The following is a 25179-nucleotide window of genomic DNA, read 5'->3' on the forward strand; positions in this document are numbered from 1 at the left end:
CACACTAAAAAAGGAAATATTTTATTTAGATAAATTAAACAGTTATGTTACATGATGACATGTGCAGAATTCAGTAACTAAAATCAGCTTTAATTTACTCCATATACAGATCTAAAAAAGCCTCTGTACATTTCCAAAATAAGTCCAACTTTATTCAAATAAAGCCAACATTTCACTTATTATACAGGAAAGGTCAGGTAAACTAAAATTAACAAAATGGTCCTTATACACTGTTGAGTCTAAAAATCTGAGTATAGTAAACCTAAGTTTAAAAACAAATTAGCAGGCAAGAATATAACGTATATAGAAACAAAACTACAAAAAAAATCACTGCAAAACAACTTGGTAATTATTTACAATTATAGGATAGGCTATAAAATGGTTTTTAAGAATCCTGGACACCAATTGGCTACACCAGTGCAATGCTTTAGTACTAGTTTAACAGCAGAGTCCAGAGGCTTCTCATGTAGGTATTCTCAAACAGGAGTCTACATCACTAAGTTAAGAGCATGAAAGTCAGAATGATTTTAAAAGCTCATTTAATAAAGTGATGCATCTTTTCTCCTGTTCCTTTTCCAATGCTTAGAAGCAACCTTTTTCAAACTTCCACTGCTGCCAAGACTTCTGTCAAGTCCACTTCTCCACCTGCTCTCCCAAAGTAAACCCATCTCCTTAAACCCACCTCTGCTTCTCACACTTAACCCTTTCCTGCTTGGGCTTCCACTAGCCAAGGTATAAGAAAGTTTCACTGGTACTTCTGTGGCAGCATCTTCCTTTAAGTACTGCATCCTAGTGACCATGGTTGAGCCTTTCTAGGGTAAGTAAAGAGTAACGACACTGGAATCCATGGAGTTAAGCACAGTGAGACTAGAATTTAGGATCCATGTATCTTCCATGAACGATCCCACTGTTTCATTTTGGAAGAGCTGTTCTAGTTGTGGGGGGAAGCATTAAGTCCCATGACTGACAGAACATGATAAAAAAGTCACACCAACTTGGCTTGATTAGACTGTTAGACTTTTTGGCTTGATTTCCCACTAGTGCCAGGTGGTGGAAATGTAGACCAGCCATCTCACCCTGCTCAGAGCAAATCTAGGCAAGTGTTTAACATACCTGCAGTTACCACTGATCTGTCAACAGTAGTGTAGATAAGGTCTTTGGACTATCAGCAACAATCTGCTGGGGCCTTACCTAACAATCAAGGCCAGCACATGGATTGATGACATCAGCAGCAACTGAGAAGCAGTACAAGTCTCGAGCATTTGAAAGCTGAGCAATACCTTGAGATTAGGATGGCTGCCTGCAGGCCAATATTAAATGTAAAAGGAACTAGTCGGCAATGAACAATAATTCACTGTATTTTTAAATGACCCTGTTTTATTAAATTCCTTGTACGTGTCCATTCCATAATCATAGTAAGGCTGCAGACTTTGTGACAATGCCAATTAATGACCTTAGAGATGGCACTATGTATCCAATATGCACATTAACCAAGGTTAATCAGCACTACAGAATGGTCTCATGTCTTAGCGCCTCAATAATTGATCAATTCAGTACCAATGCCATATACAGGACATAAAAATACTAGAGATTGGAGATGCATGCACTCTTTCCAGAGAGTTTTGTTTGAGTACAATTTCTCATTACCACAGAAGAGCCCTGCAAAATTAAAACAAACTGCAACAACAAAAACATTTAAAGTTGCGGTTATAGACAATTCTAAGTTTTGTTTCATACAAATAAACCTTCCAAAAATACCGTGCAAATTCTGGCATATAATTATGATACAGAATGTACAAATAAAATACCAGAATGGTTATTTTTTTTATTGCTAGAATTTTTATTTGGTTAAGGGATTTATACAGAAGTGTATAAAAGGGGTGTGGAAACTGGTCAAAAGAAGCAAGTGTTGACTTCTACTTGCCTTAGAAGCCAGGTTATACTGCATTTCAAAACTTCACATCAATGAAAGCATCTCCCTGTTGGGCAGAGCAAACATGCCCAGAACAGAAGAGCGATGGTGAAACAGACTAGATAACCTAGGAAAGGGTTCCATTTTGCTAAACCTTTCACTGATTTGACTCCTTCCAGAGACTATTTCCTTGTAAAATTATAAGCATCCCATTCAAAGTCACATAAAACAAACTATGAACACACTTCCAGATAGCCCATGTCAATAGACCATCAGTATATTTCACAGTCCACTAAATCAATATTCAAATGACCAAAAAGAGAGCTATGAATTATGCTTGTGGCCAATGAAATGATTTGTATAAAGTCTAATTTGTCCCTGATCTGGCCTGTGGGAGACTACGTTCTGCAAAAGCCTTTTTGTATGTTCCAGAAAAAGTTTCTGGATATTGCAGTCTTCAAGTTTAGATTCATAATATTTATAGTATGAACATATTAGTATGTTCTTCTCTGGGTGTGGATATTTGTTTCAAGGTCAAAGCAGTAGCTAAGTAAAGAAAATGTATATTGCACTCATCAATAAAAAAAATATATGTTGTACAATCTTACCCTGCACCTGCCTTTTGTCCCCCTTTGAATGAGAGGAACACACAGTCATCTAAGAATCTCAGAACTATGAACATTCATGCAGCAAGGAAACTGCATCCAAGTTCTCTTTATTGTAGGCTTTCCCATCCTGCTGGTGACACTGCAGCACAAAAGAGGCTTGTTTAGAAACAAACTGCTCTTGGTCTTGGGCTGACTAATAACATGAAACAATATTAGAAGGAAGAAACTGGGAGTGTCAGAAGCTCTGTTAAAAATAACACCAACACCAGTCAGGGAGACCACTATTGCACTTGTGAGCTTGCCAGGTACATGGAGCGTAGTAGGGGTGCAAGTTACCTTGTCATGATGGCAGCCAGCAGCAGCAGCAGCTTCAGGGGACAAGCTTGCTTTAAACTAAGAGTCAATTAAAATGGTCCAATGGTTTCCCCCTTATAGCCACCCTCCTCCCACAAATGATAACCCTGGATGCAACAAAGTTAAAAGGAAACACTGAACTGGGTACCTTACCCAGTCCCAGTCATGTCATTATTCTGATGGGATCAAGATGTAAAACAAAACAATAAATTTCTCACTCCTTGCCTCTTAAAATGAAAGCCCTCTGTAGGATGGCATGAGAAATCATGCCTTGCATCTGCCTCAGTTTGAACTCAAATACCATCCCTGGATGCACTGGCCGTTTAAAATCCAAGCGGAAACTGAAATACCCTCTGCCTCCAGACTATCCTGCATTTTTGTGGTTTACAAACCAGCATGGTCACCAACACAGCCCTGAAAACGCCCCCCTCCCTAAAATATGCATAATTTATTCTATTTCAAATATTTACAAGCAGAAAAGGCCTACCTTTAAAAGACAGATTTCTTCTGGCTCTATATAAAGTGCAGCTCTCTAATTTAAGGCAAATTTATGTGAAATATAAAACATGGGTTTGTCTATATGTACACATGTTCCAATTTAAACACAAGAATGCCCCTTCAAGGGAAAGAAAATGTTGGCTGATGATTCCTAACATAGTTTGAGTTTACGATCTTCCTGGAATTTTGAAGGAACTTCCTAACATTATGCCATAGATAAAATCCTTTAAAAAAATCTTTAACTATATCCAAAGAATGCAAATTAAAAAGGTGGCAACGTGTACATAAAGTTAGCTCCAAAGATCTGAAGGACGCTGGGCAAAGTGCAGACGTAGCTTTTGCAGTTTTCAGTAGCTATAGTAGAGTTCATCAATACTGCATTTCTAAATATGTATGCTACACACCTAAAGCTAATCTCAGTTCTGGTAATGAGTATTTTTCATCCCCGTCTGTATCAAATTCCTTAAATCTCTGTCGCTCTTGTATTGCCAAGCCAACCCGAGTTTGGAGATCTTCATAGGACAGCTTTCCACCAATGCCTTGATCTGTCTTTTCAAACAAATCCTGAAGATCTGCAAGAAGGACAAAGTTTTAAGCAGCAAGCACTTTAATTACACGATGTTATAGTACAAGTTCTGCTCCTGTTTTACTACATTGTATGGTCCCCTGCAAGCCTGGAAAACTACATGAGGCTTTATAAGATGTTCTTTGTATACATACAGTACGTTAAACACAAAGCATAAGCCAATAATGATGAAAATTCAGAAAGCAAATGTAAGCTCTGTTGAAGATGTGTAGAATTTATTTAGTTGGAATCCACTTCGTAAATCTGAACACAAAAGCATTTAATCCCTATTTCTAATAACCCACTCCCCCAACCAAACATTGATAAAAATATGCAGACTTAGTTTACCTTCCATGACAGAAGCCTTTGAATTAAAGTTTCTGTATTTGTTATGTAGATCATACGGAGGGACAAGTATTATTCTCTACACGTTTTCTGAAGCTAAAACATTATATTTTTGCCAACTTAAGAGTTGAACTAGTCCTATCCAAATACTAATTTGCTCCATTTTACAGCTATATCCTGTGCCCTTGACACCTTCCACTCCTCCTCTTATCCTGTTCTTCCCCACCCTGTTTTATGTATCTTTCAGGATATACCTTACACTCAAAACATTTCTCCCATTTCATGCAAATACCCCTTCTCCTCCAAATCACTAAAGCACGTCTTCTTCCATCTATCCTTCCTCCTGTTGGACTTGTCAAAATACTTTCTATACGTTCCATTTCCAGAACTAGTGTCCCATATTCTGCCTCAGCTATGTTATACCACAACTATTCATGGTCTGTTAGTCTGCACTGACAGGAAGTGTTTATGCAAATCAAAGGCAAACCGAGATGTACCTTTTATGGTGGCAATTCCTGGTAACGACAAGCGTCTTGGGTGTCCATTTCTCTCCATGTTGCCTCCAACTGACCTCGATAAAAGTTTTGGAAGATTTGTAGGCTTTGATGTAGCAGTCTGCATTTTTCCACCTGTTCGAAGTTATTTTACATTAGTTTGATAAATTTTAACAATTAAAAACAACAGCAATAGCCTGGAACAAGATAGATCAGTGGTACAAAGACTTTTTGCCTTACAAAAACTAGGTTCAAATGTACTATAGGGTGGTTTGCTACTTTCAAAGTGTAGCAAGATTTTGCTATATCTCACTACTAGTAGGGAGGCCCATTAGAGATTTAACTTCGAGAAACTGCAAGTAAACAAGCCATCCTATAGGATATATCACCTAAGTATATTTTGTAAGACAATTATGTTGGCTTAATACTTCATGCTATACTAGGAAATGTACATTACTACACTGTGAAAAGAACACTTGCAGTATGAGTGCACTTCAGGGCATATGCAGCTCTTTAGCTGAGGGGGTTAAAGAACAAAATTTCCTAATGGCTAGATACCATAATTGTCCACTTCAGGGTTTCTTGCTCTAGATCATCTGGTGCTAAATTTTTTGGAGATCGGCCATTGGCCTGATTTGGCATGGCAATTCCCACGTAGGTCTCACTAACCCTCTTCTCTCTTTCCCAGTAAGTGAGGAGAGATTTTTTTTGGAAGGAACTGTCAAGTTTACCAATTAGATGAGAATTAGCAAGGTTCTACTACCGTAAAGAGGGCCATTTGACACACATTTGATATTACTCAGGACTGGAATAGCAGAGACTGAAGTTCAGGACTGAGGTGCACTGGTACAGCTGTAACTCTTGCTGGCATTATGCTAAACTTTTAGAAGCGCAAATTTTTATTGAAAAGGCAGTACACTTAATTTGGCTCCTGGGCACCAATTAGTATTAAACTATCATACAATAATTTTATCATTTTAACAGACCCTGATAATAAACATTTCATTCCATGCCTATATTGCTTCTACATATTTATCTACATAAATGGAAATGCTACACAGCACAAGTTTAGGGGTCCTTCTAAGCACCATGGGAAACCTCACTTAATTTCTCCCCATTATATTTTGAACTCTAAGCAAGTACCATCGATTTCTTATTATTTTAAAGAACACCCATATTCCTTGACCAAGATCTTAAGAAATTATTAATTATTCACTTTTGTTACTTATTCTCTGAATGATACAATTACTACAATATTCCCACCTTTTATTGATGCCTCAAGAGATTTTTCATTTTCTGGCTTGCTTGTGAGAGCATTGATCAGCTGAAGCTTCTCTCTTAGTTTTGATACCTGAGGATCTACATTTTCTATTTTCTGCACAAAGCAACAGGAAAATATTTCTTAAAAGCAACCTTTCACTTTACAACAGATCTGTAAACTTTTAGCCTACATAATTCCAGGCCAAGTTAGGTTTAGTTGATTAAGAAGGTAAAAAAAATCTTCAGGGAAATATATGAAAGTTCACTCCTGTGCAACACATTAGTCTCTAATAACAGAACTTGAATCTAAAAACTGGCAAAAACACTTCTTTTGCATTATTTGTTTCTAAACAAAAATTTTTTCCCAGTGTTTTATTTACCACTGTTTTGTATCTAAATTTAACGTGTCTAATACATTGACTAAAGCCTTCATTTACTATATTTTCCCAAAGTAACACGGAATAAGCTTCTGACACATTAGTAGAGCTGCACAACATTGTTTCAACTGCTTATTTTCTAAGTGTTTGTGCAGTAATGATTGCTGTAGTGGGATACAGGAGTTATAAATTACTAAATCCCTGACAAATGAACTGAAAATACCCAGACCTTTATATAGAGCTCATTTGTCACACATGGGACCCATTTTGCTAATTCTCATAGTGAACATAGGATTTAAGCCATGTACTAAAACTCAACCACCACATGTAGGTGAACTTGAGGTCTTGTTTATAAGTTACATCAACTCACTGAATCTTAGGACATCTGGGGAATTATTTCTTCCATCTGAACTCCTTTTAAGAGTATCTAAGTTAAGTTTTATCACACGGTTCCTTTCAAACTTTTTGCTCAATGTATCCACTCTCTGGCCCTTACTTCACAGACTGAACATGTAAGTCAAGATTACATAAGAGTTACAAAAATAAGGTTACTGAAGGTATTTGTTCTTCAGCAAGCATCACTCAGATGATCACAGGTTGTTTTTTTTAAACCAGTGAACAAGCATTTTTTATGCATGGTGTTGGTCCTGCTTTGAGCAGGGGATTGGATTAGATGACCTCTTGAGGTCTCTTCCAACCCTAATATTCTATGATTCAATGCATCCAACTACCCTCCAACACTATTTATACACTGAATACAAAGGAATAAACTGTTTTCCAGAAATAATAACTCCCACCCACAACACTTCAGCTGCTGTTACTTAATCAGAGTGTTCTTTTGTTTGTCTATTAGAGATGCTCCCAGTTAGTCTTTAGAGTTTGTTACTTGAGGGGGAAGGCTTTCACTGAGCCACAAAACACGCCATGCTTTTCTTGATCTCTATTAGTAAAGAGCTGATGTGCCAAGGGCTGTCTGCCAAGACGACCCAGCCCCTGGCCCCTCAATCTCCATGAATGCTCCTTCAGTTGCAATATCCCAGTTGAACGCAGCTATCTTGGCAAGTTACAGAGGGAGATGTAGTTACTGGAAGCCTGGATCCTGCAGCTTTTACTCATGTGCATGCTGCTTCTACAGATTTCATGATGGCAGGGTCTTACCCTATTACTAGTTTTACTTCCATCTTAACTAATTTCCTGCACACACAATGCTATGGGAAAGTTACTTTGCTACCTCATTGTCTTTGAAAATATGTATTAGTATCAGAGTGACCCAAATAAATGTGACTTAACATGACTAATGGCATGGTCTACTAATCAACATTGATTTTAGTTTCCTTTACCTACCTTTGCATTCTGTGCTTTTTCTGTAGCAGTTTCATTCTCTGGTTGATCTTGACTTTCCACTTTGGGGGAGGTAGTTGTATTACCCATCTGAAGAAAAAGGTGAGAGTATTAGAGCTTAGATATTTGCTTAAAGTCTCTGTAAGGAAGTTTGCTTCCTTCAAACTGGACAGCATGTAGCAGTAAAACAGAATCAAACTTACAACAAATATACACCAGAACCACATTAATATTAAGAGGTTAATTCTGGTTACCACACTATGTGAAACATATTTCTGCAGGATCTCCTGCATGGACTTGGCCACATGTTCTACTTTCCAATAAACCACCAAGACCCTGCAGATCAAGATGGGATTAAACAGTGTATTTAAATGCAAATTTCAAATATGGCATTGGAAATCTTATCCTATGTAGTCCTAAAATTTAATTTCAGCCCTGAAATTTATCTGCATGGCTTAATATTAATGAGACTTATACAATTAAATTTCTACACACTGTAGCATCAGCATACCCTTACTGTAAAGCATACCCTTAGAAAACCCTATCACAGAGGCAGTCCTAGGTAGGAGCATTCAGGGATTGGCATAGATTCTTAATGGGGTGGTGGAAGAACTGTGTCTATTTCAGCACACAACTGTTCTTAAGGTTGCCACTTAGGATACCTGAACAGCAGCTGAAACGTGCAACTTCCTTTAAAATCAAATATTAAGCCTCACAATGCATTAGCTTGAAACATTTTCTTTATGTTAGCCAGTGGTTCTCAAACTTCGTTGCACTGTGACCCCTTCTGACAACAAAAATTACGACAGGACCCTGGAAAGCAGGACTAAAGCCAGAGCCTAAACCCCACCACCTGGGTGTGGAGGGGTGTCGAAGCCAGAGGTCTTCAGCCCCAGGCAGGGGACTGCAATCTGAGCCTCGCCACCCAGGGGATTCAGCTTCAGCCACGAGCCCTAGCAACTCTAGCACCAGCCCTGGCAACCCCATTAAAATGGGGCTGTGACCCACTTTGGGGTCCCAACCCACAGTTTGAGAACCGCTGGGTTAGGCCATCCCCAGTACAGTGAAAGGCCTCCCTAGTCTCTTGCAGACTGGGACTGCTGCATAGGAAGCACCCGCAGCCACTCAAGTACCCTACAAGGCAAGTAGGCACGCCTGGTCACTGAGCACTTACCGCACTAGTGGACAAATTCGCTCTGTTTTCCAACGTATTCACAGCAACCACAGAGCTTTCTAACCATGTAACCCTTTGAGTTATATTACTGATTGCTGTATCCACACTTAGAAGCTTTAGATCATTGAGCTTTTGGTACGCCACTAAGGAAGCATTTATCTCTTCTACTGTGGCGTGCAGGAACTGGTTATCCTGAAATAAAAAGAGAACAAGTTGTGTTATCCCACTACGATTGTTTGGAAACACTGCCACAGCATTATTTCAGTTAATGAAACAGTGAATGGACCAGTTCAACCAAGTATCCTTCTCCAAAGGGCCTCAGAGCCACACAAAATACAGTGTATTTGGAATTGCCTGACAGTGAGGAAGACTAGAGTGAGTCACTTTAGCCTTTGCAGTTTGAAAATGGGATTTCCTAGTGCTAAAACCCATTGCTGCCAATGAATACTCTGATTAGAACAGGTGCCATGCAGTTAACTGAAGTGTGCATTAACCTAATTTTTCAATGCAAATTAGGTTAGACAATTACTGTATTAGACAAAAAGCTTAAGCACTAGGTATTGTTCATACAAGTTTACTTCTGAAGTTGGCATTGTTTGTATTAAAAATACAAACACTGGTTTCACTCTCATCCCCAGGTATTTTCGTCTAGTCATATGCCCAATTCACTCATTTTTCCGAAGTCCTGTTTCTGTACTTTACCACCTTCAGAATGACTCATCACCTGCCTCTCCCTCTCTTGCTCAAGCTGAAAGGCAAGTACCTGACATTAAAGCCAGGTTCTATTTCAAGAATAGAAATTCTTAACTCATTAATACACTTCTACTGCAAGATACACCCTTAACTTGTTCAACCACCACTAACTAAGCTTTTGCAGTGCACTTACTTACACTGTACTCCTAGTAAAGCTATGAAAAATGCCACTTAAGGAGGTACTATAAAGATCCATCTAGAGTTACATGCAGAAACACTACTATGGGAAAACATTACAGAAATATTATAATATTGTGTTTGGCTTACATGGATTCTACTCAAATTCAACCTTGACATGAACATACTTCATAGTATCATATTACAATACTGAAGAGCATAAGGGAAAATATTAATTGTACTTTTTTACCCATTGCAATGCTGCTGGCATTTAATGGCAAAGCAAGAAATACCTGTTTACAATTCTCCGTTTGATTTCTATTGCTAATTCTTGGACTGACAGTGGTGGAAAGTGAAGATATCTGTTTTTCTCCATTTTCTTTAATGTATTCATTCTGACAAAAGAAGCAAAAAAGTTATATTAATAAATATTTTGTTACATCTATGAAACTCTTGAGGCTAGACAAAGACTGTAGACATAACTTCTGATATTTTACTAAAATACCTGCAAGAATTATGCATTTTGAACCATAGTCCATTTTGGTTGTGCATGGACTATTTTAAGTATGCTAGTACAAAGCACAGTGTACTATTTCTGTTCTGTTAAATAGGTAGGCACTTAAGTTTCACTAAAATAGTGGCCATACATCAGCCATTTTCCCTGTCACATGCAGCATTCAAAGTACACATGCACGTGATATACATTTCAGTTAAGAAATTATGAATGAACTGCATAGTTTCTTAGAATCAGCATCAATTATTTTTCAATACATTGCACAAAGACTCCCTGGTTGTCAGTGTTAGAGTTTTAAACCTGTTATAAAAGAAAAATAGGATTAGTAGAAGTGAACAAATCAATTAGCATTATGGTGTTCTTGAAATGTTTCCTGCTGCAGCAGGAGAAGTTAGTTTACAAATGTTCCCACTGTGGCAGAAAGACAATGTTTAAAAGTAAATTAAGATTTCTAAAGGTTCAGCTATTTGAGAGTTTCAACTGGTATTAGTGAACCTGTATTTCTTACGTATGCACCTTGATTTGGGCCAGGGGATTGTTCACCCCAGCACACTCCTAACACAACCACAATCCCAACTGCTCTCCAGTTGTTGTTCCGAGAGACGCAATAAGTTATACTTTGCAGCACGTAGGTGGTGTAAAGCCCTCCCGAGATGCCCACACATAGTGGGCAACCACTATTTCCAGTCCTGCAAACCTATGGTGATTTTGGCATCAAGAAAATATGCTCTCATTACTGTGTAATGGATGTCACATGAAGACTATTAGCTATTATATTATTATACTAGCCAGCATCTTGCAGAGATCTTTAACTATTTATTATTTTTCAAGTTACACAACACTTGGTAGAGTTCACATTAAGCTTTACTACAGATATGTAGCTAATATTTAACTCTCTTAAATTAGTACTGTCCTTACCAAATCATTTTGGAGCCTCTCTGTGGTTTTCTTGTGTTCTTCAATCGTCACCTGCATAGCGTCAACATCATGAGCAACACTGGTTAGAGTGCTACCTATAGTAGCTACGCTCTGAAAACAGAAATAGCAACCTAATAAATTTCCGCTGTGCTCAACTGCAGAATCTGAAAGACCAACTTGCAAAACAATGTTTTGTTAATTAAATGCCATGCAGCCAGATTGCCAGAAACCTAAGTGATGAACTGGAACATTCAGATTTGCATTTACAGACTATAATAGTCATTTTATCCTTAGTCTTTGCTCAAAATGTTTGAATGCCAACAAGGAAGATTAATATAACCTCCATCCACATGTATTCTTCCATTTTTCATGTGGATGATTTAAGGGGATATATAGGGGCATGCTCCTCCTGCAGGAATCTAAGTATTCCTGAGCTGTTAACCAGTACTTAGATGAAAAGTAATCTAACTTTTCTGTGTGCAGTTTTAATATCAGCATCCCTACAACAAATATGAACCATTAATCTTCGCTTTTAAGCCCCATGATGGCCTATTCTCCCTTGTACCCTATTAAGATGTTGACCCCATCACCATTCTGCCAATGACCCCAGCCTTTATTACTCTTTTTAGATTTTCAAACAAGCTTCTTCCAAGTAGCAACTCATACACAGGCATAGGAGCTCCCTTGTCAATATCCACTAAGGCACCTCATTATTCGCCTTCAACTCTCAGGAAACGTGACCATTTTCTCCTCTTGTAAATCCCAATACAAGCACACAGAATACATCCCCTCCACTCTCATGGGAGTCAGGACCCCAGCTGTCCTGCTGCAGCAACAGTGCCTTCACCACTTCCCCTCAACCAGGTGCCCTTCTGCAGGGGGAACTCTGACACAGTAAAGGAATTCTTCAGGCTTGTTTAACAGTATAAAAAAGGCTCCTCATTGCTTTCAGAGACATTAACTGCAATGGAGGAGGAGGCGGCTTAAAAATATTCTTAAATCCAATTCAGGGGGTAGTAGCAGTTTCCCTAGCAAACAAGGCAACACCCAAAGACAAAAATTAAGAAGTTCCACATACACTTTTCCACAAGAGCGTTCAAAAACCATGCTACCACCTAAGCACTGCAGCAATCTCTAGAGTGATCTAATGTGCTGCAATGTACATACAGTGAGGAGTGAAGGACATCAAGCTTTAAGTTTAAAATTTCAGCACTTTTTTAGCTGTCAAACCTAAAAACGATTTGAACAATTTTATTTAATTCCTAGTGTTTTTCCAGCACTTTATGTAAAAATAAAGTTAAGGCATAATGTACTTCCTGGCAGGATTCCAATTTTACACTGCACTTACCAAATGTAAGAGTGCAAGCAAGAGGATATCTGGGAGAAGTGTGAAAATGGATGCCACTATTTCTAATACCTTAGCTTAGGGTTGGAACCCAGTTCAGCTCCCAAAATTCCATCATACTGTCACCTGGGCCTTCAACTTTAGTGAGATGTGGCCAAGCATCACTTGTTCCAGTATGAAATGCGGCCTTGTCATTCAACTCAAAAATGGAGCATTGCATGCTGGAACCTGTAGCCCTCCAGACCAGAGTTCTATATTAAAGTCAGTGGTGGTGGAAGCGATGGGGAATCTGGGGAGACTGCAATCTTCTGTTTTGTGCAAACTAGGTGCAGCCCTTGGGCTCCTGGAAAATTACATTAAGACTTACCTCTGATATAATGCCTACAAAACAGAGTCTCCTGACCATGTCAAAACAGGTGACTAGCTATGAATATTCTCCTCTTTCCCAATCTCTAACCTCAATTAAAAAACAAAACCCCTACAATGTAACCAACGACGCTGTGCCAATTCATTACATTGATTTGTTTGTATGTTGTATTCCCATCTCAGACCTTTACTCGGTGTCTGTAGACTGTAAATCTTCCACTTGGATACTGTCAGCATGATGGGGTTCCATCTCACCTGTAGCCTTTAGGTATTCCCGTAATATAAATATTTGCTTCCAACAAAACTGCTAATGTGGACCTTGGGAAAGTTTAGGCATCCACTTTAATCCAGGGAACAAGCCAGCTCCTCTTTTTGAAAGAAAGTTCAGCTAAGGCGTGAGCCACAGGGTATGGCTACACTTACGGTTTGCAGTGCTGGTAGTTTGCAGCGCTGGTCATCCAGCTGTCCAGGGCCAGCGCTGGTGTGTGGCCACACTCACAGCTACCAGCGCTGGTGTGTGGCCACATTTGCAGTATTTGCAGCGCTGTTGGGAGTGATGCATTATGGGCAGCTATCCCAGCGTTCAAGTGGCCGCAACGTGCTTTTCAAAAGAGGGGGGTGGAGTGGGGTCTAGTGTGACAGGGAGCGGGGAGAAAGAGAGGGGATTTTTGGAGCCAACACTGTGTGTTTAGCTTCCTGCATTGAAAAATCAGAACATGTTTCTGACCCCTTAGTCTTAACTCTTAATTGCAAACAGCCTGCAGCCAACACAACTCCCCGCTGTTTCACTCCCTCCCTGCTTGCCTCTCATTTGATTGTTTACAGCCAGGTACAGATGATCACAGCAAACAGGAGCTCTGTTTGTTTTTTTATGCAGCCTCTCTTTTGTTTTGTTATGAATGAGCTCAGATCAGAGCTCCGTTGCTTATCTAAAAAACAAACAGAGCTCCTGTTTGCTGTGATCATCTGTACCTGGCTGTAAACAATCAAATGAGAGGCAAGCAGGGAGGGAGTGAAACAGAGGGGATTTTTGGATCGGAGCTCGTTCATAACAAAACAAAGAGAGGCTGCATAACAAAACAGAGTAATTTATAAAATCATTCTGGGATACACCTTATACCCTGGAGGCCAATCACAGCGCTGGTGTGTGGCCACACTTGATGACCAGCGCTGCAGCACCAGCGCTGGAATCCTTATTCCCCATGCTGAGTGAGGTGTACGGCCAGCGCTGCAGCCAGGGAGTTGCAGCGCTGGAAGTGCCCTGCAGGTGTGGCCACTTACTAATTGCAGCGCTGGTGGAGGTTTTCCAGCGCTGCAACTCGCCAGTGTAGCCATACCCACAGAAACCACCACTATAATAGTTAACAAATCCATGTACAGTTACACTTGTTTCCATCTAGCTAGTCCTTCAAGAGGTTATCAACTGCCTGGAAATATTCTCTACACGTTGAACCCTGCTCTCCAAGAACTCTGACCACAAGAGGGGTGTGTATTTGTTACTTTTAAAAAGAGTTAAAAACAGTGAAAATTTAAAATAAAAAGTCGCTAAGATAATTTTGCCTTGTATGATTCCAAAGACACTTTTACCAATCAATTTAAATTTAGTCAGCTAATAGTTTATGAAAACCATTAACATAGATCTGTACTTGGAAATTCTGATTAGTATGTGTACACTGACCACTCTTCCTAATGAATTTCACTATGCATATACTGAAAACACAATACCCTGAGGGCTTTCATATCGTCACTTCAGTCTATTGGATAAATGACACTAAGTTTCTGCACTTCTACCTGTTAATATAAAAGTAAACCATACAGAGAATTACATTACTTCTGAAGTTTAAGGTTTTCCAAAAATGGTCTGTTTCCATTTCCCACCAAAGAAAGCTAAATAAATATTAATTTAGGGTTGTAAGGGTTATAAAAACAAAGCCAAGCCTTTCATGTACATGTGACTGGAGGAAGATTACCAGCGCAAATGGTAATATACATATAAAACCAATATAAAGATGTACCCATTTCATGAGAGATATATTTATTGTTTTACCAATTTAAATGTGTCTAGCGAATTCTCGATCATATTCTAGCTTACATTAAGTAAGGATCACTGAGTGTGACACTAAAGGTGCTCCACTGAAATGAATGCAAGCTAACAGTATTTCATACAGTCATAAGATCTTTGAGAGATTCTGGTAGTTACTGCTGTTTGCAGAAATATTTGGAAACTACTCAATCAGCTAAAGTTTAGAGTTAGTGTGATGTTCACTAAAAGCCAATTTATAATACTTACCTTCTGAAGTTCCTCTACAGTAACAGGAAGAGTAATCAAATCAGAGGCAGACTTGATGTTGGCTTTGAGATGATTTACTGCTGATGTCAAAAACAGAATCTAAAAACAGAGAAAAGTATTTAGAATTGGTAAATACAGCAACTTTATTTCAATTTTCCCCCATCCCTAATGACTGTTGCTTGTGTTTAATGTCAGTCATAAATTTAAGTAACTACTTGAGGCCATGTGTTTTTCTTGGAAGTGCACAGAATCCCTAGCCCAACCAGTCTTCACCACCAAGGAGATGTGGTATGGCTGATGTTTCTAACACTATTAACATGTTCTCATAAAACAAAACACAAGAATTTAATCAGCCTGGGCCCTGCAAGTCACAGGGAAATCCTTACCACAAACCTTAGAATTTGCAAAAGAGAATTTGTGCTGTATATATCAGGTTAATTTCACTCTTTAGACTGCTTCTGTTTGGATGGATTGCTACCCTCCTTTACTATTCAGAATATCTATCTTCTCCTTCATATTAAATCTGCATACAAGACAGACATGGAAAGTCATTGTTGTGGTACTAACATCTGGTTAAATTATAATAATCAGGATTGGGAACTAGCATAAGAGACTGATTGTTTGGATGAGATACAAGTGCCTGGAAATAGGACCTATGAAGAAATATCTTCTCTACTGTGTTACTTTATTCATATCACTGCCACCTGAAAAAGGAAAGAACCTTAATGCCTTTTTATTAATAGAAACTTTTTAAATGCAAAGCCTTAACAGAAGTGTCCAAACGGGATATTTTTGCACTTTCACTATCCAGTGAACTCTCAAATATGACACTGTACACCTTGATGATTTTGTACAATATTTTAAGTATTTTATTTTACTTGGCAGTCACCTGAAAAAGAAGAGCTAGGAAAGAATGGCCGGTGGTTGGCATGCCAGCCTGGGATTGGGGAATCCCAGGTTCAATTCCAGCTCTGCCACAGACTTCCTGTGTGACCTTGGGCTTGTCACTCAATCTGGGCCTCAGTTCACTATCTGTACAATGGGGGATAAGAGCCCATCCTACTTCACAGGGGTGCTGAGAGGAGAAACACTTTAAAGATTGTGAGGGGCTCTAATTCTAGTGTAATGGGGTGGGGTCAAATAATTAACTAAGAAATAGAATACTACACTGAACACAACTGACATACAACTAATACTGTAAGTTGGCCTATATAAGTGCTCTATTACATGAGACATCAATACTACTCCTTACATTCTGTTTAAAACTTTGCTGTATTTGTAAGAATCATAGGAACTAAAGCCTATATATTTGTTTTCAACTAATTTTTTCAATTTGTATTTGCCCATTGCTATACAATTCATTTCCTTTAAGAGACCAACAAAATTACTTAAGCAATAATTTTTTAAAAGCAGGAAATGCACTATCATCTAGTTCCATATTGGTTAGCATGCTTATTCACAGTATCTGATACAACAAAATGCCCAACTTTCCTGTGTGTCCTTCCCTTAATATGCACTTCAAACAGCTACAAAAAAATGGGAGCTACATACATAACACACTGAAAAACTAAGTTATGAAAAGCAACAAAGAGTCCTGTGACACCTTATAGACTAACAGATGTAAGTTTTGAAAGTAGAAACTAAGAATTCGTGCAAAATAGTTTAGCTCAAAAATTAGTTACAAATAATGCACCAGGAGTAATTAAAAAGATTAAATCATTAAAATCGGCTTATAAATATGATCTATGCAAGTTACAAAATTGCCAGTTAGCAAGTAAAAATATTGACAAGTTGTGGTCATTTGCTAAACATGTCACTTTAAAAGCAATTTCCACTACTCTGCAGTTGAAGTGAACGAAGTACAAAGTCCTTCCATTTAACAATCCAGTTGTTAAACAGATAAATTCAGCCTGCTCCTGTAAAAAAAATATAAATATATATATATATATATATATATATGCAGCTTCCCAAGCTGAGGAAAGGCAAAGATACTGGTTTAGCAGTAGGCTGGCCATGACGGAAATTAGTAAATCCCTTGTATGTCTCCATACATGGGGAATTAGGCTGACTATCAGACTGGCCTGAAGTGGCCAACTATAAAATAATTGAAAATTTGGAAGTGACTAGTGCCAAAGGGCCAAATTTAAAGGTATTTAGGTGCCTAAGGATGCAGATAGGTGCCTAGGACATTTAAAATTTAAAGATCCCAGTAGGCACCTATTTGCATGTTTGGCACCTAAATACCTTTAAAAATCTGACTCAAAGTGACGTTATCCAATGCTAAATTGTTTTTGAAAACAATCAGTTTCACTGACTTAATCTAAATCTCCATCTTGCCAACAAAAGATACTTTTATCTTCACTAAGATTTTTATCTGCCAGTTTTATGAATAAACTATGATTAAAATTAGATAAAACTCAAAGGCTCAGATCCTCAGCGAGTATAAACTGGATTAGTGCCATCGACTTCAATGGAGCTACAACTGATACCCGCTGAGAACCTGACTCAGTTTTTTTAGCATGTTATATACTAATAGAGGCACTGAGTTCTTCTTTATTTGCCTTTACAATACTATAAACAGGAGACATTGCGGTTTAGGTATCTTTAAACAACCCCCCCCCCCCCCCCCCCAGCTTCTGATGTAATTAGGTTTGCTAATTCCCACCTCCGAAAGCCCCCTTACACTTGGGGCTGCCCTCCTGTCAGGTATTTAGGGACAAGTTGCACAATTATCTCTGTCACAAAGATGAAGCAATGTCAACCTTAGGCTGTCTCCTTTAAACTTTTCCTCCCAGATGAATGATATTCAGTCACTATTTTTGATCCATGGTAATGTGCTCTGGGTGAGATTTTCAAAGCTGACTAAGGCATTTTGCTGTATATGTGCCATGAAAAAAAAAAAACATGGAGTGGTGTCTGAATCCCTTAGTCAGCTTTGAAAATCTCAACCTACATCTACATAACTTCTCATATTAAGTCTTTATAGAACTGAGTGCTAGCATGTTTGTAAGTATCAGACAGTTCATTTTCATTCTTATTTTCATATGAAGTGTAAACACACAGTAAAGTCAAGAAGGTAGAGTTGATTTAAAACATTGAAAATATTTTTCAATATTAAACATTTGTTCCTATTACCTGTTTATTAATCTCAGTGATATTTATCCAAATTTTATTTAGTCCCATGTCTCCAGTCTCTATTTTCTCAAGGTGCTTTTGCTTATCAAGCAGATCTTCATTTAATTTGGGGATCTCTTGGAATGATGTTTTTTGATAAGATTCCACTAAAAAAAGAAATGAAAAATTGAGTAATCCTGCAAAACAGACTAAGATGTGAAAATTATACAAGCTAAAACAAAAGTTATAGCCAGTGACATCTACAGTAGTTGGAGAACATTGCAAGTACACTCTCCACTGTATAATCATCCTATATTCAGAATCAACCCAGAAATAGAGTGTTGATTTAAATTGATAGCTCCTGGCCCAACAGTATCCAAAACATGATGCTTGGAGAATGCCAAAAATTAGAGAGTCTGCTATGTTTGGCACTTTACAGTATCTCTGTATTATGGTTATTTCTGATCATCTTTAGAATCTCTTTAGGTAGTCCAATCATTTTGCACTATTTTCTTATTACATCATAGTTGGAAGCATTTAAATAACTGATGTAATAAAGAAACTGTGCAAAATGAATAAGTGATGAGAACTGTCAGGAACTGTATTCTCACAGTAGAAGCATATGAAATTAACCCCAATCCCCAATTCAAACATAGAGTGATTGCTGACTATGAAGAATATTCCAAAAAGATTAGGGTGATTTCATATCACTTGAAGAAACCTGAAGTACTGAACAGAGTAAGCTCCCTTTACAAAAAAATGCATGTACTTACACACTAAATGTCTGCTTGTAAAACAAGTTGGCAAACAGAAAATTCCTTGACTAAAGAGAAATTTGTAAATAAAGAGTAAAGAGCACACCTTTAAAGAAAGAATTGTGCAATGAATCCTATGGATTTATGATCTACAGGAAAGCTACTTTTTTATTTAGAATTTAAGATGGGGATTTTTAAAAGGGCCCAAAAGAAAAAAGTAAATAAATTAAGAACAGCCATTCCCACTGACTTTATATGGTTCTCCAAGGAAAATAAATGTACTTGATTGCTATATGCCGTGCTGATGTGCTGGGCTTCCTTAAAGCCCTAAAGGGTGGCAGCCCCAATACACTTCTGTTTTCTATTCCCACACTTTCCTCATCCTGAAAGGCTGCTTCCCCACATTTAACTGCCTACTTCTTTGGGCTCAAAAATATACCAATATTTATGTAGCTTTTATTTTAAAAAATTACTTTTTATAACTTGTTTAAAGAAAAAACATTATTATAATCCATGATCAGGACCCAAAAGATCTGTATGGACTCCTCAGGATCCAAACAGTGTTTTATTCAGAAGCTCTTATAGGTAAATCAGGTATTTATAAAATAGCTTTAGAAAGAAAGTGAATGTTTTTACCTAAACACTCTGACAGAGTCCTTTGCATTTCTATGCTTTTCATTTTAAGAGCTCACACTGAAATATGATGGCTTGTCCTCCCACTCCTACTTACAATTCCAGGAAACCCTGCAAAAGTTTTTCACATTAATGAATGCTACTGAATCCCCCATTTTCATGTGTTTATTATTATGCATTTAAGTGACCTATTTAAAGCCTGAATGATGCTTTGAAGATTAAGTACTATATAAATTCTAAGCATCACTACTGACAACTGACCTGAAACTATGCCTTTCACTAAGACAGTGTTGGTCCCAGGATATTAGAGACAAGGTGGGTGAGATAATATATTTTATTTAACCAACCTATGTTGATGCAAGAGACAAACTTTCGAGCTATACAGAGCTCTTCTTCAGGTCTGGGAAAGGCATTCCAGGCATCACAGCTAAATACAAGGTGGAACAGATTCCTTGTTTTTAGCTGTGATGCTTGGAGTACCTTTCCCAGACCCAAAGAAGAGTTCTGAGTAGCTCGAAAGTTTGTCTCTCGCATCAACACAAGTTGGTTCAATAAAAAAAATATTACCTCACCATGTCTCTTTAGTGAAAAGTTGTCCGATTTAAAAAAAACCTATTTGAAGTTACAAGAGATTTTTCATTTGAATTTTCTTAATATCATACTGAAAACAATCGTAAGTGTGAAATCCTTTTTCTTACACGATGTCTGAAGCAGCTTTGATGGCAGAAATCATCATGTCCACTTTGCATACAAGCTCATAATTATAAAAAATACACCACCTACCATTTAACTCAAAAGGAAAACACTAATTAAGGGATATGGTCATGTTATAAGAACATGCCTGTAAAAATCTGTTTCTCTCTGTAATTATAACAAAAGTAAAGCAGGGGTGTTTTTGGTTATCAGAAGCAGTTTACTGAGCATACTCCCAATGCAACACCAGGAATGTACAATAGGAGTAAAAATGAGAAACTATTAAAATAAAAATAAACCTCAACAGAACAAAAAGGAAAACTGGTCTTATAATTACAGCCCTTCACTGAGACTCAGGAGATCAGGGTTCAATTCCCAACCCTGCCAGGGTGCCTCTGTGCCATCTGCAAAACATGAATAATAATGTTTCCTCTCTCAGAATCTTCATCTGTCTTGTCTATTTCGATTGTTAGCTCCTTGAGGAAGGGACCCTCTTCTGTGTTTTTGTGCATTGCGCGTAGTGCAACATGGCCCAGAACTTGGCTGGGAACTTGAGGCACTACTGTAATACAAATAAACAGTAACAAGATAGTTCTGTATTTCTTGCCATGTGAGGGATCGTACTCTGATTTTCCAGCAATATCCCTTTGGGAGGACAAGCTTAATTGTTTGAGGGAGGTCTATGCACAGGGATGTGATTTGATCGCGCTGCAACTGTGTCAATCTTGTATGAGTGAACAAAGAAATACTCATACTAATAAGCAGAATGCCTCATGTAAACCTAAATTCCTCTAAGTAGAGAATTATCAACTGACTATTAGTTTTAAACAAGAGATGAAGATAAATGATGAGAAAAATGGGTCCTGGAGTGAGCAATTTCAAATGAAAGTAATGAGTTACAGGTTTTAGAAAGATACAAAGAACTAGCCAAAGTTGTACTAAAGCAGTACATAACGGCAGCATTCAAAGACATGAAAAGAAGCTGAGTTATTTTAAAGCAGCCAAAGGGATTTTCACACATCATCCATTAACTTTAATGAAAGATGTGTCAAAATCCCTTAAGACTACTTGGAAAATTTGATTTTTATTTCTTTTTTTAAAAAACAGTGCTGCAATCATCTTAATCTTTAACAGTCCACAGACCATACATCTCTGGGTATTTTTGAGAACCATTTTCACGTTTTGTTTCTAAGAAAGCTGTATACAAATCTCCATAAAAACAAGTAGACAGCGGAGGTTCTGACCTTGTCTATCCAAACCTTGTCTTATGACAATCTGAAGCAAAGGATAGTATGTTACATTACACACAGCTTACCTTCTCCCAACAGCGAGGGTAAAAAAACATCTAAGTTATTCAGTTTAAGAAGGTTGATATACTTACTAGTTCGAAATTTTTCCTTTAGTGCATCCAGATCTTCCTTGAGGGCAACCTGCATCCATACTAAGCCAACGCAAGCTACCACACAAGCAGCCAGAATGACAAAAGCACATAGTGGATAACAGAACTTGCAGCATCGCAGGTATTCTCCCCTGAGTAAAAGATCAAAAATTGATCATGAATCTGCAATGGGACATGTACAGCTATATTCTAAGTGTAAGAAGATCTACAGTCAAGTTAGGGTGTCAGTTAAGTTAACAAAACAGCAAGTTTGCTTCACTGGAGATAAGAATCAATGCAGTGCATTTCCAGGTGTAAACAGTTGATTAGTGGGAGACAGTGAAAATCTGGTTTAAATGGTATTCATAGTAAAATGAATCCATTAGACTGAAAACATGCTTCCTCCTCTGTTGCCAGAGTTTCCTGCTTTATTAGAATAGAGTTACAATGCAAAATTAAAGTTTAATTGTTTGGAAAGTAACGTAGACTTAAAGGGTAGGACTTGATCAATCATCATGATATGACAATAGATATTTTAAAAGTATTGTAATCCTGAGATGGAAAACCTTTTAAATTATTGTTGGAGGATCTTCAATATTTATTATTTAACTGCAGAATTTATTTACCAGCAGAAGTATTTCCTCTCTACCTAGTATAACAGCAACACTATGCATCAATTCATCTGTAAATTTACTAGTATAACATTTAAAGCGTATGTGCATATACTGATAACCATTCAACCTGTCTAATCACTATTCCTTACCCCCATGAATATTTAACATGCAACAGATGCCACATGTAACAAAAACCAGAAGCTATTTCAGATCTATTTCTACTAGTTGTATGAAGATGAATTCTTTCATACAGGACAACACAGTTTATTTAAGAAAATCTTTCTAAAGATCATTTTGACCTTACTGACTTTTACAAAATGAAAGATTCTAAAAAGACATTAAATGAGTTACTTTAGAAGAGTTAAGGATCAATTTGTCATCAGACTACCTGGTAACAATCCAGTAAGCTTAGCTACTGTGGTCATCCAGTGATGTTGAGATGGAAGACAATCAAGGAAGGATGGAGGAACTTTTTTTTCCTCAGAAGGAGAAACAGAAGATAATTCCCTGAGCATCAAAAATAAAAGCGGTGTCTACAACTACAGTGGTTGGTGCATTAGAAACACAGAAGACAAAACCCTCTTCTGACAGAAGGGGATTCGTTCATTCAGAAACCAGAAAGCTAGGTGTGTGACTAAGTGCAGAAGTGTCAGATTCCAGGAAGAAGATAAGCAGTTTTTTAAAATGGGAAGAAGCCAGTGACAGCCTTACATAACACCACCAGCAACTTAGAAAACTGAAGAGCTGAGTCTTGGAAGTAAATTTAAATTAGAAAGACCTGTCAGTGCCTGTGTGAGAGCTTTATCTGAAATACCACCAGCCAGATAATGTCAGCTAGTCATGGGTAATGAGTTACACATGGATACAAAAACAGTCTAATATGGACACATGGAAGAAAGGATGGGATGAAGGTTATTAGAGGCAGCCTAACCTTTTGGAAACAGAAATTATGCAGGAAGAATGATCTCCACCTTAACCATGAGGAAACCATGCTGCTGACAATTAAGACTTATTGTATGTGTTTGAGAAGAGAGAAGTAAAGAAGAGGTTGAAACTAGGAGTCCAGGAGCCAGGGTAGAAAATGAGCAACTGAAATCACTGATACCAAGTAGAACAAAGATGGAAGTAACTAGGATCAGGTAAGGGGTAGACAGATGGGGAACAGGGAACAACAAACTCAATAGGGCAACAATAACATGTCAACAAAAGAGTGCACAAATCCCTTTTTACCTTCAAGGGTTATTCCTCATCTGTCAGAGCCTGATGAAACCAGTTGCTAAAACCAAGTTACCCTCACAGCCCAGAACCCGCTCCCCTATCCTACACTGTAGCTCATAATCTTGATCCCCTCCCAAACTGTACCTCCAGTTCCTCTCCCTTATTACATCCACTCTATGCCCCCCGCTCTTAACCCCCCTCCACACCCAATGTATAACATCCAAAATAACCCTCAGCCCCCCTTATCACACCAACTAATCCCCTGCCCCAGCCACATTCCAACTCTTCCCAGCTCCCTTCTAACATACACCAGCTTTCCCCCAGCCCCACCCCTCTAATGCCCCCAGCCCCACCCCCCACCCCCCGTCCCAAATCCCCCCAGCCCCACCCCTCTAGTCTCCCCACCCCCCCGTCCCAAATCCCCCCAGCCCCACCCCTCTAGTCTCCCCACCCCCCCGTCCCAAATCCCCCCAGCCCCACCCCTCTAGTCTCCCCACCCCCCCGTCCCAAGTCCCCCAACCCCGCCCCACTTCCCCCCGCCGGGCCCGCACTCCCCGCGTCCCCTAAATATAACCCAGCCTCCTGCTCCCAGACCCCGCCCGATTCCCCTCCCCGCCGGCCGGGGCTCACTTGGGGAAGCGGGAGCGGGTGCCCGGCGGCCCGAACTCGTCCTCGTCGCCCTCGGAGCTGGACTCGGAGTCGGAGGCGGGCGGCTCGGTGCGCAGCAGCCGGTGGCCCGACCCCTTCTTGGGCAGCTTCTTCCTGCGGCCGTCCCCGGCCAGGCCGATGAGCGCGTTCAGCTCCTTGCGCTTCTTCATCCTCTTGTGCGGGGTCAGCGGGGCCCCGGCGGCGGGGGGCGCCGGGGGCTGGTACCCGACTCCCAGCACCGCCGCCGGGCCCCGGCTCTCCAGCTTGGGGCGGCTCCGCGCCCGCAGGAGGAGCCCCCCCTCCCCGGGGGCGTCGGGCGGGGGCCGAGCGCGGCTGGGGGGCGGAGGGGGGTCGGTGCCTTCCCGGCCGGGGGGCGGGAGCGGGGGGGCCGGTCCCTGCCCAGGCGCTTCGGTGTCCGCGTCTCCGGGCCCCGCTCTCAGCGGGGCCTCGCTGCTTGGGGCTGCGCTCGGGGCCGCTGCCGCTTCCTCCCCGCCGCCGCCTGGGCCATGGCTGCTCCCGCCTCCGCCGCCGCCGAGAGGGGGGCGGCCGCCGCCGCTCCGCTTCCCTCAGCCTCAGCCCGGCCCCACCTGCCAGTAAGGGCCGCTCCCATTGGCCAGCGGCGCCCGCCTCGCCCCGCCCGGCCAGGAGCGGGGGGGGGGGATCGTTAAAGGGCCAGCGGCCCCGTCTGGCGGGTTAGCGCGGGGGGGGGGCGGGAGTGGCAGGTTCCAGCCCGGCTCGCGGCGGGCCCAGTGGTATCTCCCATCGGACGGGCCGCCAGCTGTCTGAGGGGGCGCTGGGCCGTAGCCAATGGCAACGCACAGCCGCGCGGGGCTGTATAAGGCTCTGCGGGGGGGGGAGTGGGGCTTGGCAGGGCGGATTAGCCACTGGGTCTACA

At 39.9% G+C, this 25179-nt stretch overlaps 1 protein-coding gene across 2 annotated transcripts; it reads right to left on the reverse strand.

Annotated features, from left to right (window-relative positions):
• Positions 1 to 24854, reverse strand: EFCAB14 (EF-hand calcium binding domain 14). Of its 2 annotated transcripts, none has more exons than XM_045026492.1 (11): positions 24267 to 24854; positions 21808 to 21956; positions 18367 to 18512; positions 15232 to 15330; positions 11231 to 11341; positions 10092 to 10193; positions 8929 to 9120; positions 7758 to 7844; positions 6040 to 6151; positions 4780 to 4911; positions 1 to 3944 (listed from the first exon to the last, which is right to left on the reverse strand). In XM_045026492.1, exons 1-11 carry the CDS (start codon positions 24452 to 24454, stop codon positions 3769 to 3771), a joined length of 1494 nt encoding a protein of 497 aa, XP_044882427.1. In that variant the 5' UTR covers positions 24455 to 24854; the 3' UTR covers positions 1 to 3768. The 2 variants fall into 2 exon arrangements, with proteins under 2 accessions (XP_044882427.1, XP_044882429.1); XM_045026494.1 differs by lacking the exon at positions 24267 to 24854 and adding an exon at positions 22807 to 22825.
• Between the last annotated feature and the right edge of the window lie 325 nt (positions 24855 to 25179).

Source organism: Mauremys mutica, chromosome 8, assembly GCF_020497125.1.
Source record: "Mauremys mutica isolate MM-2020 ecotype Southern chromosome 8, ASM2049712v1, whole genome shotgun sequence".
NCBI lineage: Eukaryota > Metazoa > Chordata > Testudines > Geoemydidae > Mauremys > Mauremys mutica.